General features: G+C 40.9%; 1 protein-coding gene across 23 annotated transcripts in view; it reads left to right on the top strand.

Annotated features, from left to right (window-relative positions):
• CCDC88A (coiled-coil domain containing 88A) overlaps positions 1 to 21,797 on the top strand; it is a 65,101-nt gene continuing 43,304 nt past the window's right edge. For 3 of the 23 annotated variants that reach the window (XM_032103804.1, XM_032103815.1, XM_032103803.1), the window contains exons 1-4: positions 175 to 1,005; positions 1,129 to 1,229; positions 15,592 to 15,700; positions 19,351 to 19,420. In XM_032103804.1, coding sequence (XP_031959695.1) covers positions 943 to 1,005; positions 1,129 to 1,229; positions 15,592 to 15,700; positions 19,351 to 19,420 — 343 coding nt within the window. In that variant the 5' untranslated portion in view covers positions 175 to 942. Of the gene's footprint in view, positions 87 to 172; positions 1,006 to 1,128; positions 1,230 to 15,591; positions 15,701 to 19,350; positions 19,421 to 20,020; positions 20,178 to 21,797 lie in introns of those variants that run through there. The other 20 variants (XM_032103807.1, XM_032103818.1, XM_032103810.1 and 17 more) reach the window with 11 other exon arrangements.

The following is a 21,797-nucleotide window of genomic DNA, read 5'->3' on the forward strand; positions in this document are numbered from 1 at the left end:
CCGTGGGCAAGGGAGAGCGGGAGGGAGGCAGGGAGGGAAAGAGGACGAGGCGAGCGATGCGGCGCGGCCGCGCTGGCTGAGGCGAGGTGGCCCTGCAGATCGGGAGGAGGGGGGTGGGGAGCGGAGCTGGTGCCGCGGGAGCGGTGGCGGAGCGGCAGGAGAACAGCTGGGGAGGGGTCGGGAGGCGCTCCGGGAACGGCGAGGGGAGAGCGGAGAGCGGAGCCTGAGGGGAGCGGCCAGCGCGGGGGAAGGGCGAGGCTGCAGGGCCGGGCGGCGTGTGCTGGTCCTGCCGCTCTCTGGCGTTGTAGTTTAGTGGAAAAGGGAAGGGATAGAAAAGGGAACTGATTTAAAATAGCCCCCGATCCTTCCGGGGGCCGGTTCCCTGTCGGTGCCATTGCACCGGGGGGCAGCGGGGCTCTGGTGCAGCCGCAGCCCGGGGGGCTTGGCTGCGAGCGGGGCGGGGGTCGCTGCCCTCGCTGCTCCCCTCGCCCGGGGTTGGGGCTTTTTGTGTGGGGAAGGGGCAGGATGAGCTTGCGGAGTTTCGCTGGAATCCTTCCTTTCTGCGGCGCTGCCGCTGCTGAAGCAGATCTTTCCTTCCTCTCTTTTTTTTTTGTCTGATGCAGAATCCCAGTAGCTAGGCAGCCTCCCTCTTTTCTTTCCTTCCTTCCTTCCACCCCTTCGCTATGTAGGAAGGGAGAGGCATCAATGGAAAGGCTGAAAATCGCGTAGATGGACTTTCAGATGCATTTTTTCTTGAAAGAGGAAGATAAATCCCGCTTGCCAGCGCACTGACTTTTGTTGCTATTGCATCGCTCGGTAAAAATGGGGTTCACTCACTCCAGCTGAATCCTTGGAGCATTCCAGAGAGTTGCTGCAGTGAAGGACTTACCTTTATTTTTTGCGTCAGAGGAGCTGCATTGATGTTAACCATTTTTTTGTAAAATGGAGAACGAGATCTTCACACCCCTTCTGGAGCAGTTCATGTCGAGCCCTCTTGTCACCTGGGTAAGCGTTCGTTTTCCCCTCGCTCGTTCCTGGGCTTTTTTGCTCATTGTTTGAGGAGAAGAGCCTTGCGGCAGGGAGCGAGGTGGCGTTGGTGTCACGGTGCTGCTGCTGATTCTGTTCCAGGTGAAGACATTCGGACCGCTAGCTGGAGGAAATGGGACCAACCTGGAGGAATATGTGGCACTGGTGGATGGAGTGCATCTGAACGAAGTCATGCTGCAAATGTGAGTGTGGGCAAGCGCTGCTTTGGGGTTATCTTTTTTTGCGGGTTTGTTTCTCTTGTATTTTTTTTTGCTGCCTTGTGAAAAATCCTTTTCCCCCTCTCCCCATATTGACCTTGGTAAATTACTTTCATTTGTGCTTGACACGGTCATCTGGTGAGTTAAGAGACTTGGGATCGTGGCAGATCCTGACTCGCACAGCTGAATGTCCCAGCAATGTATTTGCAGGATGTATAGTGTGATACAGGCTGAATCATCATTGTAGAAGTTACTGGAAAATGGGATGACTGTAAACAGTTTCCCAGATTTCCACTGAGAGGCATAAAAAAGGTTCATCCCGTTGTAAGTCATGCTTATAAAGAAAATTTTGAATAAATTTGCTTGGCTAATAACATTCTAATCCATATCTTGGTGCACGTGACATGCAACTTAAGGATGGCATGCAACTCAAACAGGGTTGTTCACTGAGTGAAAGGGCTGTCCTTAAACTCCTTCCTTCTCATTTTCCACGCTTCCAAATTAGAGTAGATAGCAGTTAAGCAGTAAAGCTGATGCTTTAATTGTGAGTGTAGAGTGTTTGCTAGCTACAGCCCACAGAAGAAACATTCTTACATGCGTTTATAAACTGTTTATTGAAAACTCCGGTTGTTAGAAAAAATCCTTTACAGTGGCTCTCTGTTAATCATAATTTTGACTGGAATGTTGCCCACTACTGTCATGCTGGAGAGTAACACTTGTCAGGTGTCTAGTGATATAATCATAAAAGTGTTACTAGTGCAAAGATTTCTACATACCTTTTTTTTTAAAATGTATTTTAAGTCTCTGCAGAGAAATACATCTTGTTTTCTGTATAGGTATGAAAAGCTATGGGCTTATTGCTGGCTGGGTACATCTATCAGTGCATGAGCAGCTTGTATTGGCAGCTGTTCCTCAATAACACTGCTCAGGGATGGGCATCCTCTTGCTCCGTTTATAGCTTTTACTCATATTTAATGATTTAAAACTTTTTGCTCTTGGTGTTCAGCTTGTGTAACTAATCTGTGTCAAAAGAGCAACACTTTACCACATTTAAGTGTGAATGCACAGCCTTTTGAAACCAATATTTTCCTTGTCACCTACTTCTGTATAACTAAAACTCCCAAGTATTCACTTCTAATATTCACTCTATTGTTGAAAAACTGGAAAACTTGATGGAATGGAACTTTTGGAAAAAAAAATCCTAAGTGGATTCTGGCACACTTTAATAAGAATTTTAAGTGATGCATTTCACTGAAGAATACTATTTTTATTTTACAACTTCCTTCTTTTTTTTCTTGGACTACGTAAAGTAAGTAGATTGTCAGCTGTGGCCATGCATTTAATATGTAGAACTTCTATGGGATAAAATAGTTCAACAGCTGGAAGGCAAATTTGGCCCTGGAACAAGGTGATTTTGAAGAATATAGTCTTCAAGTTAAGCTTTTATCAGTCAGTTTTTTAATACTGAGTATAAATTGATACCTGATGCATGTATGTAGAATGGAAAATTGTGGAGAAGGAACATTCCCATGCCTAAGGTGCTGTGTGTTGAATTTGGCTGTGACTTTGTGCATCCTTGACCCCATGCCATGATTGCTGTACTTAGGAAGCACTGGGTGTATACGTGTGCAAAATGCACATTGGAGATGTAAATTTAAAAAAAACTAGTTTGGTAGTTAGAACAGTGAAACCTACCTCAGACTGGAGGTGTGTGTAAAAGCTTTGGTGTACAAATAAAATTAATTTTAGAAATATGTCCCTACACTGGAAGGTCTTTCAGGAACTGAGATGTATTATGGCTGGTTACTGCTTAGAATTGCCTTTTAGATCTCTGTTCGTGTTTTGGGAAGGTTCAGTTTGTTTTGGGTTTTGTGCCAGGATTGAAATAGGGGAAAAATTGTTTCATGTTTTGCAGTGTGATCCTGTCTGCGGTGAAGTCACTGTGGAAACCTGTGTTAACTTCTGGTCCTGTTCAGTTTGAATATCCACCCATTAAGCACCTTCATTTGCAAAAACACTGCAAAGATGCAGCTCTAACTAATCACCAATATAGATTATTTCCAGTGTTTTCCATTTTTATTTCTCTTTTATTTTCCTTTCATTCGTTATTACTCTATATTGAGGAAATATGGCAGAAAAATACTTGTCATGTGACTTCAAAAGAAAAGTGTTTTTCTTCAGAATGTTGGGGTTGGGGAATTTTTTTGGTTGTTTGTTTTGGGTTTTTTTTAAAGCTCAGTGACTTCACATGAGAACTAGAGGTCTGTGGTTAGGAGCTGTGGCAGTGGAGGCTGTTAGAGGTGCTGCTGCATATATATTTTAATACTTACTTTATTCTTGCCAAATGTTGAAAAAACACATTCCGTGACCATAAAAGTGAGTGTTAATATTGGATTAGGCATGGTTTGTAAACAGTTACACAGTCAAAAAAAAAGTGGCTTTGTTAGTTAGAGAAGGTTTTTTGTTCAGTTAAAAAAGAGTTAATCCTGCCCTCCATCATCTGCAAGTGAGAGTTTGTCAGTCCAGCATTTGTTTCTCCTTGTGCTTGTCTGGATCAACTTTATTTTCAACAATTGTAATGATTCAGACAGGGAAGAGAGGAGTCAGCACTGGAATAGTTGCAGGATGCTGGTGGTGCTGAGATTGTGGGGTGCATCAGCACTGAGTTTATTAGTACCTCATCCATGAGAGAATTCATCACATTCCTTGTACGTTTTTTACCTTTGACTTTTTGGATGTTTCGGGACATGTGAAAATTGCACAGATTCTGTTCAGTGTCCAGTTACATCTGAAGGGCTCTTCCTTGCTGGAGATGCTGCAGGCCAATTTAATTATTATTTTTAAAACTTTATTTTTAATTGAGGAGAATTCCAGTGCTTATAATATTAGCTCCAAACTTGAGAGAATGTCTCTAATTTCCTGTTTAAATTTAGGTCCCATTCTTCAAAAGTATCCGGTTACTTACCTTCTGCTGGGATCAGTCAGCATCTGATACTTGTGGATAGAAACCCATCTGTCTTTCTAAATCTGAGCCTTTATCTTTGTGCTCTTTGATACAAAAAAGGGGTCATGCTTCTTGGAAATAAATCAGAGCACGAGAGATCACTGCAGTGGTGTTCTGCCATGGTAGGGAGGTGGAGAAACATACCAGGAATACTTCATACCTTCACTGGACCTCTGCATCATAGTGCTTCTAACATTATAAAGTGCTCATAGGCTTGAATAAAATCTGTTGTGTATGGTACTGAAATCAGTGAACCAGTGTGATTCAATGGATTAGTCACCTGTTGCACACCCAAGTACAATTGCAGTAAAATAATACTCAGTTGTCCTGGAGATATTTTTCCAGAGCCTGATTAACACCACCTCAGGTTTTTTCAATAGTCTTAGTGTTATACTGTTTATAAACGCCTCTGATCCAAAAAAATCACAGTATTTTTACAGAAACACTCATTTTCTGAGTGGAGTTTATTTCCATTTTTGATAGGTCTTGTTCTCTGATATTTGTTAACTGAATTCCAATAGGATTGTGTAAGAAATGCTGAAAGTGTTCTAGTATGAGCTGTGGTTCCCAAACTGACAAGAGTCTTGCTGGTTCCTTTGAATAAAAAGAGACAGCTGCAAGTAGTTACAAGATTGGGGCTTTCATTACATTTACCACCACCATTAATATTTGGTCAAGCAACAAAGACTTGAAACAGTATTTTAGCTTTAATTGTTCTATTTTACTATGCTTTGTGTTTGTGGAAGTAAATCTGGTTTAAAGGAACTATTGGACTCAGACTGTATGCAGAGTTGGTAATGTACAGAACCAAACTCTGGAACTGAGTTAATTTAATCCACTGTCTGGAAAACCTGGCTGTTTTCATCCCAGTGTGCCGTTTATAACTTTGGTCTTAATTACATATATTAAGTGATACTTTCCATATCAGTCTTTGCATCCAGACATGCTGAAAACTGCTTCAAAGATGAAGTCTTTTATTACTCTCCTGGGTTTTTCCTCTTTTACCATTCTCTCACTGTTTTTTGCTGACTGGATCCACTAGCAGGCCTTTCACACCATCAAATTTTCCAGGTGGACTGGCTGCCTGCTTCCTCCCACCACCCTGGTGGTGTGTGCCTAGAATGTGGACAGCTTCCTTGGCTGCTGTTCTGAGCTCTCAGCCTTCAGTTGTTTGCTTTTTTCCGAGCCGTTGAGCTTGCCAGCCCATACTTCTGGCTTGCCTATATCTTCCCCTGAAAACTGGACTCTGTCTCCAGTGCTGGAGCCAGCTGCTGGCTCTGTGAAAGAGTGCAGGAACAGCCACTCAATCCAATTAACTCCTTCTTGGGGACACCAAGGGGGAGAGGCAGCTTCAGCCAGGCTCTGGCTGGGTGGGGAAATGGAAAAGAGTTTTGAGGAAAAGGAAATGGGCGGCTTTGGCAGCAGAAGTAGGAACATGTCTTTTAGAAAAAGGTCAGGTATTTTTAAGTCTACACCTTTATCACTTCATGGATTAGATTCGCATTTCCAGATGTGCTCTGTCAGGTTTCCACAGGTGCAGGGTGTCACTTGGAATTTGTGAGAGTTGTTGCTCCCAAGAATGGTTCTGCAGCAGCAGGGCTGGGATTTTTCTTCACAAAAGCTGAATTTGTAACAGTCACTTTTTTTGTAAAGAAGCAAATTCTTTAAGAAGTGGTCCAGCACAATGCACACCAGGACTGTTGGAATTAAACCTTTTTGATTAGAGAAAAGGAAAACTTAGTTCTTAGTGTAAAGATGAATAATTTCAGACTGGACCATCAGCCTGCAGTGAGCTCTGAATTGGGCAGGTGAGGTGGACACAGACTGATACCTGTGCTTGTGAGCTGATTGGGTTTTTGATAGATAAAGGGGAAAAATGCATGGGTTGAACATGGAATGCTTGAAGTTTTTGTTCTTCACTTGTCTCTGTTTTACTAGTTTTTGTTAGCTTTTGTGCTCTTTTCCACAGCTGATGTCTGCTTCCTTCATCCTGGCTACCCGGATTTATTTCTGATCAGGAAACTACTCTGTTGTTCACTCTTGTTCCTTGCAAAATTTGAAGATTAGGAATTAAATAATCTAATCTTCCTTTACACGTCCACATCCACTTCTTTCCTCTCCTTCATGTGCCGTCTTGATTATCTTTCTTTGACTGTGTCTCCTTATTTCTTTTGATAGCCTGCTACTTACCCCATCCTTACTCTAGACTACTACCTTGGGCCAGGGAATAAAAACTGAATTAAAAACTATTTTTTAATACATACAGAGGTTTCTATTAAGTCTGTCAACCTGTTCCATAAATAGCCATCTTAGATCTAATACCAAAATAACTTGTCTCAGCATTGAAAGCATTCTGTCAAGGAAAGAACCTACATTCACTATGGCTTTACAGTTTCTTTTTCAGAGAATTTTGCATTTCACATTCTACATGCTGTTTCAAAGCACTCCATGAGAGTAACAGCAGCAGTAAAATCCAGAGTTTTAAGTTAGTTACAGACCCCTGGCTGATCAGCTTGTACCCTTCAGTGGCAAGGCTGTCCTGCTTCAGATTTCATGGCTGGTCTGGGGATCTCTCCATGACAAACCTTTGCAAAGTATTGCTCAGCTCTGATCTTTCTTTTAAAAACGAACCTGGTTAACTGAATTTGGGTGCTAAATCAAGCTCATCTTATCCTACGCCAAATTTGAGATTTACTTCTGGGTTTTCCTCACTTGTTTCTTCTGTTAAGAAGGGACTTGTAAGTTTTGTGTTTGTTCATATGTTCCTCTTATTTTTGATCCCTCCTCTTTTTTCTCTTAGCTAAATAGCAATTTCTTGCCTTCCTTGTCTTTCATAATGCACCACTTTTCCCTAGGTAGTAATTATTTAGGGATCAAGACATTTTTCCAAGATGCTGCTTTGTTAGCACACATGACCTCAGTGGTCAAAGATTATTTGGGACTAACTGTGTGAGAGTCTCTGTGTTTGTTTGCTTTGTTTTAGAGTCCAGTCTTTATCCTGAAGATGCTCCAGAGGCAGTTGTTGTTGAGCACTATTTGCAAAATGCCTCCCCTTTGTTTCATGGGATTAATTGATGCCAAGGCTTTGAATTGAAGCAAGGCTACTGCTCGACCCAAGCAAAAATTATCTGATGTTGTATTTTTGGGCTGGGAGATTGTATGGGATGAGCTCATAAATGGTGTCTGTCACATTCCTGGCCATGCAGTGAATCTTTGTGTTGCACATTTAGAGACACTCCAATGCTTGCTTCCTTTCCTATAGTGATGGAAGACAGTCCACTTAGGTTTATTACAGAATTTTATCTTGGTTTAAGCTGCAGGGAAATATTTGTTCCAGTTTTTCTCTGTGTGGTGTCTTTGTTTTTCTTAAATAAGCCCCTGAGCAAAAAATGTCTGGTGGAATTTCCTGGTAGCTTGGGAATACACTTGCTGTGTATTTGTGTGTGCTGGGCAAAACCAGAATACAAATACTAGGAGATGTATGAGAGAATGTAGGCAAATGTTACATTGTCACTAGTCTGAAATTGGGTGTGGAGAAAGATGAAAATGTGTATTTTATTGTTTGTCATTTACTTATAGTGGGTTTCTTTCCCTTCCTAAGGAAGGGAAATTATCTAAAGTCAAGGTGTTCTAACCAGAAGTACTTAGTGGTAATGTGTGTGGTGCTGTTTTTACAACTGAAGAGCTTTCTAGTCACTAAAACTGCAATATGTTTGTAGCTCTGGTGCTATCTTACTTGATAGATCACACATCAGTATTTCCTGCAGTTCTTAATATTCAGTGCTGAGGTGTTTACCTGTGGTCAGACTACTGTGAGTCTAAAGTAGTAACTAATTTTTTTTGAGAATTTGTACCTTCAGCAAAGTTCAAAGTCAAGAGTAAAATGAGTGAACATTTTTCCAAGTCTTTCAAAGGAGAAATTATTTTTGGTAGTTATATGATTATCAAATAAAGCAAAGTACATGCTGCTGTGGTGCTGTTAGGATAGAAGAAAAAAACCTGTACTTACAAACTTCTCTTAAAAGTTTTTTTCAAGCTTAAATAAAGAAGGCTGCATAAATATGTATTGCTTTTAAATCCTACATAGTAATTTTCCCTTATATTAATATTTTCAATGTCTTAGAAAGCATATTACCTCCACAAATGTAATTTGCTCAGGGCCATAAGTGTTTATTGTCTTCTCTGCTTGCTGTTTCCTGGCAGTGATGACAACTTGCTGGCCCTATTCTGCTTCTTTTATAGCTGTGCCTGATGTTTCTTCCAAACTAATACCCGCATGTTTGCAGAGTGATCCTCCCAAGGTGCGCTGTGAAAACACTTCCTCACTTCAGTGCCCTGGGATGTTTGGTGCCAAGTCATGCTGCATCTTGTGACGCAGATCTGGGTGTGCTTACGTGTGAAGCCGATCTTACTGTTGTGACAGGATTTCTGGGGGGGGCAATGTTTGCAGCGTTCCTGTGGTCAGTTGCTTTGAGGTGTTAATCACAAAGTCGAGTAGTTCTCAACTACTCTGTTAATTGGTACTGAACTGAATAGGTCTTGAAAATCTGGACTCATCTCAGAAGTAAAAAATGTTGGCTCTGAGAGTGCTTGAAGTAGAAGTCAAAACTTCAGGCTTCATGATCCTTAGTATTTTGCTTCTATGGCATGTCCATCTCCTTGCTTTCTGGACCTTTAGCCTGTACCCTCTTGCATCCCGGGCACCTTTGGGGTTTAGTTTGATTTGGAAAGTGATGTGGTGCAAGTACAGCAGTTTAATTCTCTCTTTGCAAATGAGATTTGCTGCTAAATTGTGTGTAGTTAAAAAACCCCTCCAAACCAACCAAGTAAACCAACAAGATGTCCCTTGAAAGGTATTTAGATTGTTGGAGTAGTGTGTGTGTTTGTCAGACTTTTTGGTTTTCATGTGTTCCCTGAATAAAAAGTTTCGTTTCTTGATGTTTCTTGTAGGAATTGTCAAATTTTTAATGCCTAGATGTGTTTATTTTGTGTATCAGTGTTAAGTGTTCTGTGCTGCGCTAGATCCTATAGATTTTCCTTTCTGTGAGTGGCACTTGTTAATTTGGTGGCAGCCAGATTACCTTTTGCCAGCTGTGGAGCAGAGAGGCTGCTCCACCTCCATTGATTTGTTGTGGGGAGCTCACCCAGGTTACTTGGTGCAGTCAGCAGTGACTCACTAGGTTCAGTTTGTGGCAGAAAGCTTTATTTTTTTTACATACTACCTTCTAGTGTGATAGGAAAAGAATAGTCAAGATCAAGGTGAAACAATAGTAATAAAGTTATTTCATACTGTTTGATGATAAAGACAGTGGTTGCTCTGTAAACTTGGAAATTAGGATTTTTAGGGGGATGTTGATTCAGCTACAGGTATGTGCTTAGTCAATGACAGGTGAACTGTTTTACCTTCTTTCTTGTTTTCTCATGCATTTTGTTCATCTGCATGCATCTTCTTTATTGCTGTTAGGGAAAAGAGAACAGAAATAAATTTGGGCTGTTCTGGACTCAGTTTGGTTTTTTTTTTTTTAAACCCTGGGAGGAAGAAACTAAAGATCAGTCATCAGACCTGTTGAATGTACTTTGATTTTGCCTGGCTGTTGGCTCATTCACATGTAAACCTGGGAGTGTAGAGATGTGAGGGGATGTCTCTTCACGCTGATACTGCTGCTGCAGTGGGACCAAGCAGAGGTTGTGATGTGCAGCAGGTCCCCATCCCTGCTGGGAGCAGGCAGACGCGGGGTTACTGGGCAGGACACAGTAACCTGTGCTGCAGCTCTTCTAGCACCCTCAGCCGTGAGGAATCCCGCAGCTCCTGTGCTGGGAGTGCCAGCCAGGCTGCTGAGGAACCGTACAGCTGCCCTGCGTAGTTGAGCCCGCTCAGAGGCTGAGCTGAGGCTGGCAGGAGGGAGGCTGTCTGCATGTGCTCAGTATCCACGGATACGTTCTTGGCAGTGCTCCCTGTGATCCCACCAGCCACTCCGTTTGGGTTAGGCCAGTTGGTCATGGTTTGATTGGTTTTTATTTTTAAGTAGGCATAGGGCTTCAGCCTCCTGACAGTTTATGATGTTGGACATAATCCTAGGAAGTGGGGTTTTGCACAAGGGCCAAAAGACTTTTGGTGCTAGGTGGGCTTCCTAAAGCTCGCATGATCACGAGGCAGAAAACGTTGGATGCAGCTGTTGAACTTCGGGCACACACAGTCGATCCTTGCTAAGTGCAGAGTTAGCAAAGTGCCCTTAAACTGAGGTATTGGTACTGATTTTGTGGCAAAGGGGGTATCTCAGTGTTTGGGATATCTTCAGATGTTTGAGCAGATGTCTGCAGAACTACGTGACCATTTCAGCTGTTCATTGGCTGCTGCTCAAACAGTCTTGAGGGTAGAAATGCAGGTGTTGTACAACTAAAAGGTAGATTGTCAAATCTACCAATTATTCTCCAGGGAAAGCCCCAATTTTATTTTGACTTTTTTTATTGTTTTGTCAGTAAAAGGACGCTGCTGTATTAAATCTCTTTGTAAAACATGTTTTGAGCATGCTTATTATTTTCTTGCCAGTAGTAAATAATGAAGATGCCCCTTTATTACTTGAAATCTATCCCAAAATTTTGTTAGCAGTAATTATTGAAATATTTGACAGATACCCAGAGTGAACCTCAGCATTCCAGTAAAAGGACTTTGCAGAAAATATAACTTTATTAGGCAAGCAGCATTTGTTTGTACAAGTGAATGCTGTGCTACTGTAAGCTAAACCACAGGGTAGCATTTCACTGAACTCACCAAATACATTCAAACAATGGTATATTTCAAATTAGGGTGCGTTATGATACCAGACTTAATCATTAAGTACCATCAAGGAACAGATGGCAAGGGAGGACACAACTGGTTTGCAGTCTGCATAGATTTAAGCATGAGGCCATTAAGCTATCACATTCCCATTTCTGATAGATTTTGGTCAATGAAAAATTAAAGACACATAATCCCTGATTATATGAAGTCCCAATCTGTGATTCATGACTGAATACTGGTAGTATTTCAAAATCACTGAAGTTCTCTCTGTAATCAGGAGTTTTAAACTAATGCATTATTGGGATAGATGCTCCTGTCTGGTTTTGTTGCTATTGAAATTAATGTATCTTGTCATAAGTAGGTTGCTCTTAAATGTAAAATTGCTTAAGGGTATCTTTTACTGCTCTGCTTCCTATTGACTTCTAGACAGATTTGCCCTATTTTGCCGGGCTGTTTGCCACTGAAGCAGCTCAGTATCCCCACCTCATAAAAGGAGCAGTTCAGAGCATGGATGGCCTTAAAAATGTTTATAGTAGCCACCAGAATCTTACGGTTTTAAAAAGCTGCTTTCTAAAGCTTTGTGATATAAAGGTCTGTCTTGGAACCAGTTATCTTCAAAATTCTTTGTGTCCAGTTTATTTCGGTGTCATTGGACCTAATGTGTTCTAATAAACAGAATTGCTTTGCATTAATAAAAATATAATCATTATAAACATTTTACTGGTCATAACAATTCAACAGTTCAGCATATGGGTATAAGTACTTCATTGAAATATTTAATAAATTAGTTTTCAAGAACTGTAAACTAGTTTAAAGATGCTCTTACAAGGTTTTGGCAGTTCATGTTTAGAATTTTATCTTTCTGTGTGAAAAGTATTTGCACATCAGATTACTTTAGTTATTTCAAGTGCTTGGTAAAAAAACGAATATCCCCTGACTTGGACCAGCCTGAAAAATGCAATTCTACAAAAATACAGTGGAAATGTGTAGCCGACATCCTGCTGTATTATTTCCTCTTTGAGAGGGACAAATTAAGACATCAGTACTTAAGATGATGGACTATATTGACTAAATGAAGAATATTTAAAATGCTGTTTAGTGGATTAAGGAGACTGCTGAGCATTCAGGTTGGAGTCTTTGAGAAAATGAGACCTGGTTATCAGTAATGGAGTGAAGGTGGGTTTAGTTATTTTTTTAAAATAAGGAATCTCCCGTTGAAGGACCTGATTGCGGTCCTTTCAGTAACAGTGGTGTGAGGAGGGATCTGTCAGGCCTGTGCTTGGCTGTTCCATACACAAACCTGACAGTTCTAACACAATCTGAAAGGTAGAAGTAAATCGGTGACTGAAGATTAGGGAGCTCTGTTAAATACCAGCACAGAGGCCACTTGGTAGAAGAATCCCTCAGTTTTAAACATTTGCTTTTCAGCATGAGGTTAATTTTAGTAGGCAGCCTGTAAATAGTCTGTGTTTATAGTCATTTGATGACCTGATGTGGTTAGAAAGATCTCAATTACTGTAGCACAGAGGTAGAGTCCTGTTTGCGCTGGAAGGTGCTGGAAGCAGGATTTCACTCTGGGAAGCATTGGAAACAATTTTCTTGCCAAGTCACTCATCCTAGTCATGGCTAACACTTATTGATTGGAAGTGTCAAAGACAACTGACCTCCCATGGTTGTAGAATAATGAGCTAAGAGGACATTCATTACCAAAAAACCAAAAAAAGGAATCTACTACCAACAGTGAGTTATTGAGGGTACATGTTTAATTAAATTTAAAATGATTGACAGAGATTAGTAGTGTTAGTACTGATGTCTCACTACCTTGTTTTTATTGAACCTCAAAAACAGTGGGTTAAATTTCTTGTTACCATTTCCTATTTTAAAGTTCTGCTGAAAAATGTTAAGGGAACTTTAAGTTTGGGGCTTCTGTTGAGCCCTTTACCACAATCTTTTGAAAAAGTTTAAAATTACTAAAATAAATTTGTTCTGTGCACCAGGTTGTCCCAGGGCTGATGTTCTGATTTTAATTGCTGGTCATCTGCACTAGCAGAGCTTCTTATAACTGGACAGTTGAGTTTTTCAAGTGGTAAAAATACAGTTCCAGAGCACATCTGTGGCCCAAGTCTTCCCAGCAAAAATTCACAAGCTCACTAAACTGCTTCCTGCAATTTAAGCCAACAACAAAAAGCCAAACCAAAACAAAAAAAACCCCAGCTTTCTGTTTTAAGCTACAGGAATGAATCATTTTGGCACTAAGCAAGTCAGCTTGTCATAGAGTAAGGTGAGGTTGTTAAAAGCAGCCCAAGCCTTGCCTGGTGGCTGGGTCTGATCCCCTGGTGTCAGGAAGATCCAGTGCTATGCAAATGTTAAAGTTTTTGCTCATCCAGGATCAATCTCGGTATCCAAGTACAGCTTTTGAAATGAGGAAATGGAAAGCCTGAGCTTTTATGACATTTGTGTTTTGGGTTCTTGTGGTTGCACACTAATTTTTGTGTTGATGCTAAAATAAGAGCTGTCACAAAATCCAGGAAACCCCTGTGCTCTGTTTTGAGTGCTCTAAAGGGAGAGGCATCTGAAATGTGTGGCTGTAGAAATGCTGCTGAAGATGATGAAAAAGCCCAGAGATAATCCCATGGTCATTAAGATTAAAGATGAAGATTAAGGGCCCAAATCGGCCTTTTGGAGATATGAATGTAGAAATAGGAGACTTCAGCTGATCTCTGTAGGTCAGCAGGATTTATTGTGGATTTTCTCTTCTGATTTTAACAAATTTGAATGAATTCAGCATAGAAAGGAGTCCAGTCCTTACATCTGCAAAGCATAATTATTTTTAGCCCATTTAGTTGCTTTTTCAGCTACAGGTTGGCTGAACTAACAAACCCAAGGTCACATCTTAGTCACATGGTTTGGCTAATATGTTCTAAAATGTGTTTTAATTGTTCATAATATTTTTAGGAACATGGTGATGAGCATTTAGGGATGAGGCAATTACTCCTGTCCTAATTTTCCTAGATTTGTAATAATAATTGCAGAAAAAAGATACTGTGCCTACTGCTTTTATTTTAAAAATGTCTCTGTGTTGGAGGTGCATTTTTTATATGACCTGACTTCCTTTCCCAGCAGTGTTTTTTCTATTATTTCCAGTTGTGCTTATAAGCCAGGAAATGCTGATAGCAATAAACTGAAGAAAAGACATAAATATGTCTTTAAAAAATAATTTAATATGCTAAAAGTTAAGCAAGCTGTAAAAGGCAAATAAAGTTTGTGTAGGGAACTTATATATAAGTGAAAAATATGTAATTTGTACTGGGAGTATGTGAAATTACCAATCAGTGATAAATTGCATCAGAGTAAGTCATGATAACACAATGTTCAGGTCATTTTTGTCTTATAGCAAATGACTCCTCTTTCTGCATTTGATTCTGACTCTAATCCTTCGCCTGTGTGTGAGTTACTGAATTCCCTTACTTTTGCACGTTCCCAGGATCATTCTCCATTGCCATAGTATTTTTTGAAGGTTGTTTTTTATTTTTTTTTCTCCCAAAGTTTGCCAGTGGCTGTTCTGGAAAGCGTATTCTGTATTCCATTGTCTAAATCATTAATGACAATGTTGAATAAAACCAGAGCCAGCAGACACATATCCCTGCAGGAAGCCCTGGTTTGACAGGGAGATGTTGGTAGTTTGTTTTTGAGTGCAGCATCCCAGCCAGCTCTCATTTATCTGATAATAATATCATCAAACAGTACAATAATACCATTAAATATCAAAAGTTACATTATGCAACTGTATCAAGAATCTTTGTAAAAGTGAGAAACTTCACATTGGCCATCCCTTACGAAATCTTTAAACATTTCAGAGAGTGTTGTTGGGGGGTGCTTTGATTCTGCCTGGTTTTCCATGAGAAATCCCAGTGAATGGTTGTAGTGCTGTCCTGTGTGTGTTAATAGCTCGGTGTGTTACAAGGTACTGAAGAAGGGTGACTCACCTGCATTTCCTCAGATCCTCTCTGCTTTGTGAAGGAAAAAGTGACTGATTTCCTCTTTGAAGCCAAGACAAACTGGAGAAAAATCTGGTAGTATATGACACTACATGACAAAAATTCCAGTTAATACTCCTTTGTTGACGCATCTCAACGATCTGTAAATATATTTAAAATAGTGTAGTGTGTGCTGGCATGATGTGTTTCATATTCATCATCATTCTAAAAGTTAAAAATTACATTTTGTTTCTTGTGCCTCATGGTAGTAAAATAACATCATGTAGCCACAAAAACTTCCCTGTCAGACCCATTCCCTGGGAATTGTGGTGGGTGCTCCCAGTTTCAGGCTGCATTGATGGCAAACAAGAGTGTGGGCCTGGCTGGCTGTGTCGAAGACACATTTCAGGCTATTTCCATCTTCCACAACTCCTTATTGATCTGTGGAGAGGAGAACAAGGCATGGTAATCAAGACAAGGAATGGCTGTGCTGGCACATTAACTATACCATTTGTTTTATACAGAAAGCTTTAAAGATTAATGTAGTGTGTGTTTCATGTATTCTTTTTTCTTTTCTTTTTGCAGCAATCCAAAGTCTGCTAATCAGAGGATAAACAAAAAAGTAAACAATGATGCATCATTAAGGATTCAAAATTTGTCTATTTTGGTGAAACAAATAAAAACTTACTATCAGGTCAGTAATTGTTTGTTGTCTTATGTTTTGCCTGGAATTATTTCTAAACTTTTTTCTATAGTTACGGCTTTGAGGGTAACAGGAATAAGATCATCAAGAGATATTTGTATGGATGGTTGTTTATATATCTGGTCAAATTTTTTATCACTATTTACAGGTATAAGGGTGGTGTGAACACACTTTTGTATGAATGATGGTCTCTTTATAGAATAGATACTTTGTGTGTTCAATTACTCCTGTAGTACATTAAGTACTATTGGTTGGTATCTTCTGAGTTGAAGTAAGTTTTGTGCCAGTGAGAGAGATTATTACATGTGCATTTAGTCTTGTAAATGGAATTTTTGTAAGAAAAACGTGGTGAAAGTTACTGGGCTTAGAATGAATTCGGGAATTTGTAGTAAACACAGTGAGGATCTAAGTCAGAGCTGTGAAAGAGCCACTGAAGTTTTATGCCTTTTTTATGCTGCTCCTGTGCCTGCTGGGTGCTGAGCTGGATAGGATGTTGTACACATGGACGTGCCACAGCTGGGCACTGCAGCTGTCACCAGCGTCCCTTTAGTGTGGCTTTTAGTGCCCTTCCACACTTCCCTGCTCCTTCCTGCCAGGAGAGCCCAGACCTGGGAGAAAACCTTTGCTCTGCCTCTCCCCACACATCCTGGCCAGCCTGTGCTGCAGTCTGCTTCTCCTCCTGGGTACACACATAGCGTGTGCTTTCCAAAACTCCGAGTGCAGTGAGAATTCCCAGCTGTCACTGCCGTGACCAACCACAGAACATCTTCCCAGCACTTCCCACCCTTCTTTCCTTGGCAGCCTCTGTGCATGGATATATGTGTTGCCTGCTAAGGCCCATGTGCTTTTCCTTTTCCTAATGGAAGTCGTTTTCCACCAGGCATTAGTGTTCCACAACTGGTGCAACAGAAGGCACAAACACTGACAGGATTGATCTTTATTGGAACACAAAGCATTCCCTGTCCTGCACTGGCCTCATGGTATCGCCAGTCCAAGTCCTCCAGTATCGGGCAGAATTGCTGGCATTTAGGTACCTTTGGATGATTCAGGATTGTGGATGTTGCTCCAAACCTTTGTGATAGAAATAAGTTTATTAGAGCTTTTTTAAAATAAAAAAGTATTCTTATGTAAGAAATGTTAAAAACAGTCACCATGCCTTCAATGGTCCAAGCTATATTAAACTGCCCTTTCAACTGTTTCACACAGTTTTCCCCCCTTTCCCTCCCCAGTCTTTCAGGGTTTTGATCACACGTGAGGGACCACGCAAACACTGAAGGGCTGGTGTTCTAGCAGGAGTAGAGGCATTTACTCGCCAAACTGGAGAGCTCCTTTGAATTCAAAATTGCTTTTTGCCTGTGTAGATGTTCACTGCCCTCGTGCCTGCAGGGAGGTTTGTGCTTTGTGGTAGTGGAAGTGTTAAAGGATGGACTGTGTCACAGAGGGGTCAGTTGAGTTCCTGTCACCTGTGAAATTCCCCAAGGCAGGAAAGCTGGGGCTTGATGGATGCCTTGGAATCAATCTGAGAGGCCTTCCTTAGCCTGGGGTGAAGCAGGAGCCTCACACCCGAGTGCTCCTGAAAGCTGAGTGTACAGGCACCGTGCCTGGGGGTGTTCCCTGGGGATGCCTGGGATCCCAGGGGAGGGAACAGGAGAGCACTCACTGTACCGAGAGAGGATATTATTGTGTTGGAATCAGACACTGATGAATGTGGGAATCTGGAATTTTTGCAGTGTGTTAACCTAACTCTTAACACTTCTCATTGTGAGCTTGTCCATGCTGGTTTGTTCCATGTGTTTTTACAACTGTGGAAAACCTTCTCCCAATTTAGGGAATAATTGCATCAGTGCTGTGGATGTGCTTGTCAAAAAGCCCGCACTGGCAGAATATAACATTCAAAATTAAGGTGTAATGTTAGATTAGTCAAGTTTATTTTGTTCCTGTGTCATCTTTGTTGTTCTCTGGAATTACAATTCCGGTCCTGAACCAGTAATTTGAGCATGTACATTTCTTGGCAGGGTAAGAGTGTGGAACTGTTCTCAGCAGTTAATTCAGGACTGTGATTCTAAATTTTTGGTGGGCTTGAAAGGTTTAATCCAGTGAGCTTCCGTGACACTCAGCAGATTTGACTGAGGATGTGAAAATCTTCAGTACAATAAATGCTAATGAACTGTCAAAGTTTGTGCAAGCTAACCCAGTGCTGAGGTTTTAACACCGAGTGACAGAAAAGGTGTCAGACATCTCTGGAGCAAGGCAGGGGTGTTGTAAGGAAACAGTTGATCATGTCCATACAGGGCACATATTCTGGTAACTGCTGCTCATACTCTGCTCTATGTTACATGATCAGCTTTATGATAGCATCATGGAATTATTTGAGGTACTACCAAAAAAGACCCCCAAAAAACAACAAAAAGCCACTCTAAAAATACGTGATTTTCTTTCATAGTAGCTATCGATACTCAGTAAATTCCTTATATTTTATCTGTTTTGTGTTGATTTAAAGCATTCTGTGGTGCACTTCATGTCTTGTTTCTATTTGAAAATTGTCTTTATCAAAGTCTGAGAAGTACAGGTGTCATGGTTGGTTGAAATTCATGATATTTGAGGAGGTCAAAGCTCTTTTCTCCCTCCTTATAATTTGTCTTAGGCATGCCCAGAAGGAATGTATGTTTTGCAGTCTACTATTAATCAATTCCGATATAATTTTAATGTCCTGTATTAACTGATGGGAACTTTCAAGTACAGCTGTGGCTAATAATTTCTACAGGTGTTTTTAAAGAAATACAGGGTTTTTTTCAATTAGACCTAAAGCAAGTGGACTTGTGTTAGGTTTTTGCTTACAATATGACACCTGGTGTGTGCCTTGGACTCTTCTGGAATACGTTTTTTTGAGTAGGAACATTTTATATAGTAATGGATCTGTCACTGTGGAGAAACAAAAAGCCTGACTATAGGATGGGAATAAACATCTGGGAACAGGAGAAAGACTATTCTGCTTCAGGAGAATTAGACTCTGTCTAGACTGGGGATTTGACCCGATTACAGCCATTACAGGAGCTCCATTGATGGAATCCATGGAACAGATAGGCAGAGCTGCTGCCTGGTGTGTGGCATTTCCAAGCTGAAATTCCATGTGATTGTGCAGACAGGGGTTTGTACCTTTATATTCACAGCTGGTCCAGTGTCACTGCAGCAAAAACCCCTGGGATTTTCACATCCACGTTTTGGTGAGACCAAAGAAAGCGTGAAATAAAGGAAATGGATCCTTTGCAATAGAAATGCACCTTAGAGCCAGTAAAACAAATGTGTATCAATACATTAGTCAGGGAAACATGAGCATAATAAATTTAAAGGGTTTTGCTTCATTCTGAGACTTGGGATCTCTTTGGCTTAAGATCCCTAAGCCAGCTCATTGCCACAAGAGGATTTTCCTGTGTGAGATGATTGTGCAAACAAGTAAAACAAGGCTTTTGTAGAAGTAACTTGTAAGTTTGATTTTTTTTAATTGGAGTGCAAATAATTAAGTATTGAATGTCTATGCATGAAGTCCTGAAAAATATTAAACTATTTAATGAATACTAATTTCTCTTTAGTGGGTGTTGATGTACATATGATGTAAATAATGTTTTGATTAACTTTTGTAGGAGACTTTGCAGCAGCTGATCATGATGTCTTTGCCAAATGTGCTAATAATTGGCAAGAATCCTTTTTCTGGTAAGTTTATTTTTGACTAAGGTAAAAATGTATGCTGGTGTGATAATTTATATTATTTCACTGGAAATAAAATTCCTATAGGATTGAGCCTTTCAGCAGAAGATTGTGTAAATACTTTATCAGATAAGTGGTTTAATAATGATGAGTAATGATTTAATAATGATTTTCTTTGTCCATACTAAGGGTCCACACTGTAAAAAATGTGTTCTGCCCCAGCTTCAGCCCTGGCTGTCACTAGGATTTATACTGAGCCCGAGTGCATTTCCCAGCAACCAGGGAACCACTGATGGCACAAAGTTGAAGTTTCATGTACTCCCAGCTACTGCACTTTCACCTTTCTTTACCTATGTCACCGCTGAGGGAATTGGCAGTTCAGTGCATCTCACTTGATCCAGCTCCTAATCCTTGTTTTTCCTTCCCCCAAACTCTCCTGCTTCTCTTGCATCCTTACCTGAAAAATACTGCAGTTACCTTCTTGCTTTCTCCCCTGAACTGACACTGTCTTCTCCATGCTCCCACCTTCTCTGCTTCCAGCTCTGAGAGTTGCAATTTTCAGACCAAGAAAATTAGCCTGTGTGGAGCCAGCTGACTATCCACAGCCACTTGGGAATCTCTGCACCATGCTCTCAATTCCAGAAGCACGGAGCAGACACACCTGGCCTGCATGGAGCCACTATGGATTGGGCAGAATTTATTTACTTGGGTCTAATGTGTCCCAGGTGTTCTCCTCCTGATGTTCTGACACCTCAGCAGAGAGGTCAGGAACTGCTCTAACAGGCTGTGTAGCTTCCCCTGGCTGTTTTTATTTCTTTGGGATGTCTTCTCTGCCATGCTTCTGTGTCTGTGGGCTAGGGGGTTCCTCATGAGCCAGAAGAACCATCTGTGTTTCCTCACTTCTCAATCCCAGGGCACATAATGTTGGTATTTTCCATATCCCATCTGCACATATCCCATCTCTGTAGGTATCTTGCTTTAATTCTTTTGGTTTTTACTTTCTGCTTCTGAATATTGCTGCTTTTGCTTCCGAGGTCACAGCTTTTTCAGTTTTTATATGTGCAGCTGCTGTCATATGCACCAAGAAGTGTGAATGTGGTCTCTTCCTTTCCAAAAGAGCAGAATGCATTGTGCTTTTGTAACTTTGATTCCAGACTTTCTTAAGGCTTTCGAAAGACTCCGTGGATTTGCCTAGAAACCAGATTTACTGGAAAAACATATTAAAAAAACCCAAGGTCATAGTATTGTTTTGTAGTTGACATTTTTTATTCTGTTCAAAATACTGAGAGAAAATGTCTTAACAATATTGTGTAGTATAAGATGACATTTTATGGAAAATGCACTATCAAACCCCACAGAGATAATATTGCATTCAGTTGTATACATTCAATTTTATGGTTTGGTCATTTTTAAGGAGTTATCTTTGTGTTCTGGGATCTGTGGTTTGGCAGCTGGAACCTTTGCTGGTGTGTGCTTTGCTCTTCTATGGGGATGTTTTTGGATTTGTGAGAAAATTTGGACTTTCCTGTAGCGTAGCCCTCACATGGAAGAAAAATTGTTATGCTTGGACAACATTCTTGAAGGTATTTCAGATCCCTGCTGGAGTTCAGTCACAGAGTTTGGACTGAACCAGCAGATAGACCTGTTCTTTTGGGTTCTATCCAGAACCTTTCCCCTTTGAAAGTTAGGACTGCTCTTGCTGTGTCAGCTTGGAAAAGGATCTCATCCCTACATGGATTTTTAAGCTTTTTTTGGGCAGTTGCAGGGAAATTAAACCTCAGTGACCTTTGGAGACACTTGCTGTGTAAATCTGGTTGCATCAAGGCAAGCCCTGGAGTAAAAGTCAATTCCCTGATAAAGACTTGGATTTGGTCCACTAAAACTTAGGCTGGAGGTGTGATTTTTCACAGGGATGTCTCCCAGTTTTTCCCCTTTGCACTTAAGGAATGATGAGTAGAGAAATCTCGAAAGATGCCAAACTGCAGATGGCAGGAGCAGATACCAGAAGCAGTTGGCTTCTGGAGGAAAATGCAGGGAGAAGGCTGGAGTAGAGGTTTGGTAAAACGGGTCGGCAGGGATTTTATCAGGAAATATTTCCTGAGCTGATTGGCAGGAAGGCAGTTGGAGGAGAAAACTGGAGGACAGCAGCTACAGCCCGTGACTGTAAATGTTAAATTAAATTACAAAGGGATAATGATGAGGCAAAGGGGAAGGGGAAAGATTAAAGCAAGTTCATATTTCTGAGGGAGCAAGGCAGGGGAGGATGGAAGCCTGCGGAGGGTGGGAAAGGGATAAGAGTGAACACAGGGAGGATCAAACGGTGGCACAGGGTAGGGACAAAGTTCAGCAGCAGCTTGGAGGGTGTAGAAGAGAATCATCTATT

Source organism: Corvus moneduloides, chromosome 3, assembly GCF_009650955.1.
Source record: "Corvus moneduloides isolate bCorMon1 chromosome 3, bCorMon1.pri, whole genome shotgun sequence".
Taxonomy (NCBI): Eukaryota; Metazoa; Chordata; class Aves; order Passeriformes; family Corvidae; genus Corvus; species Corvus moneduloides.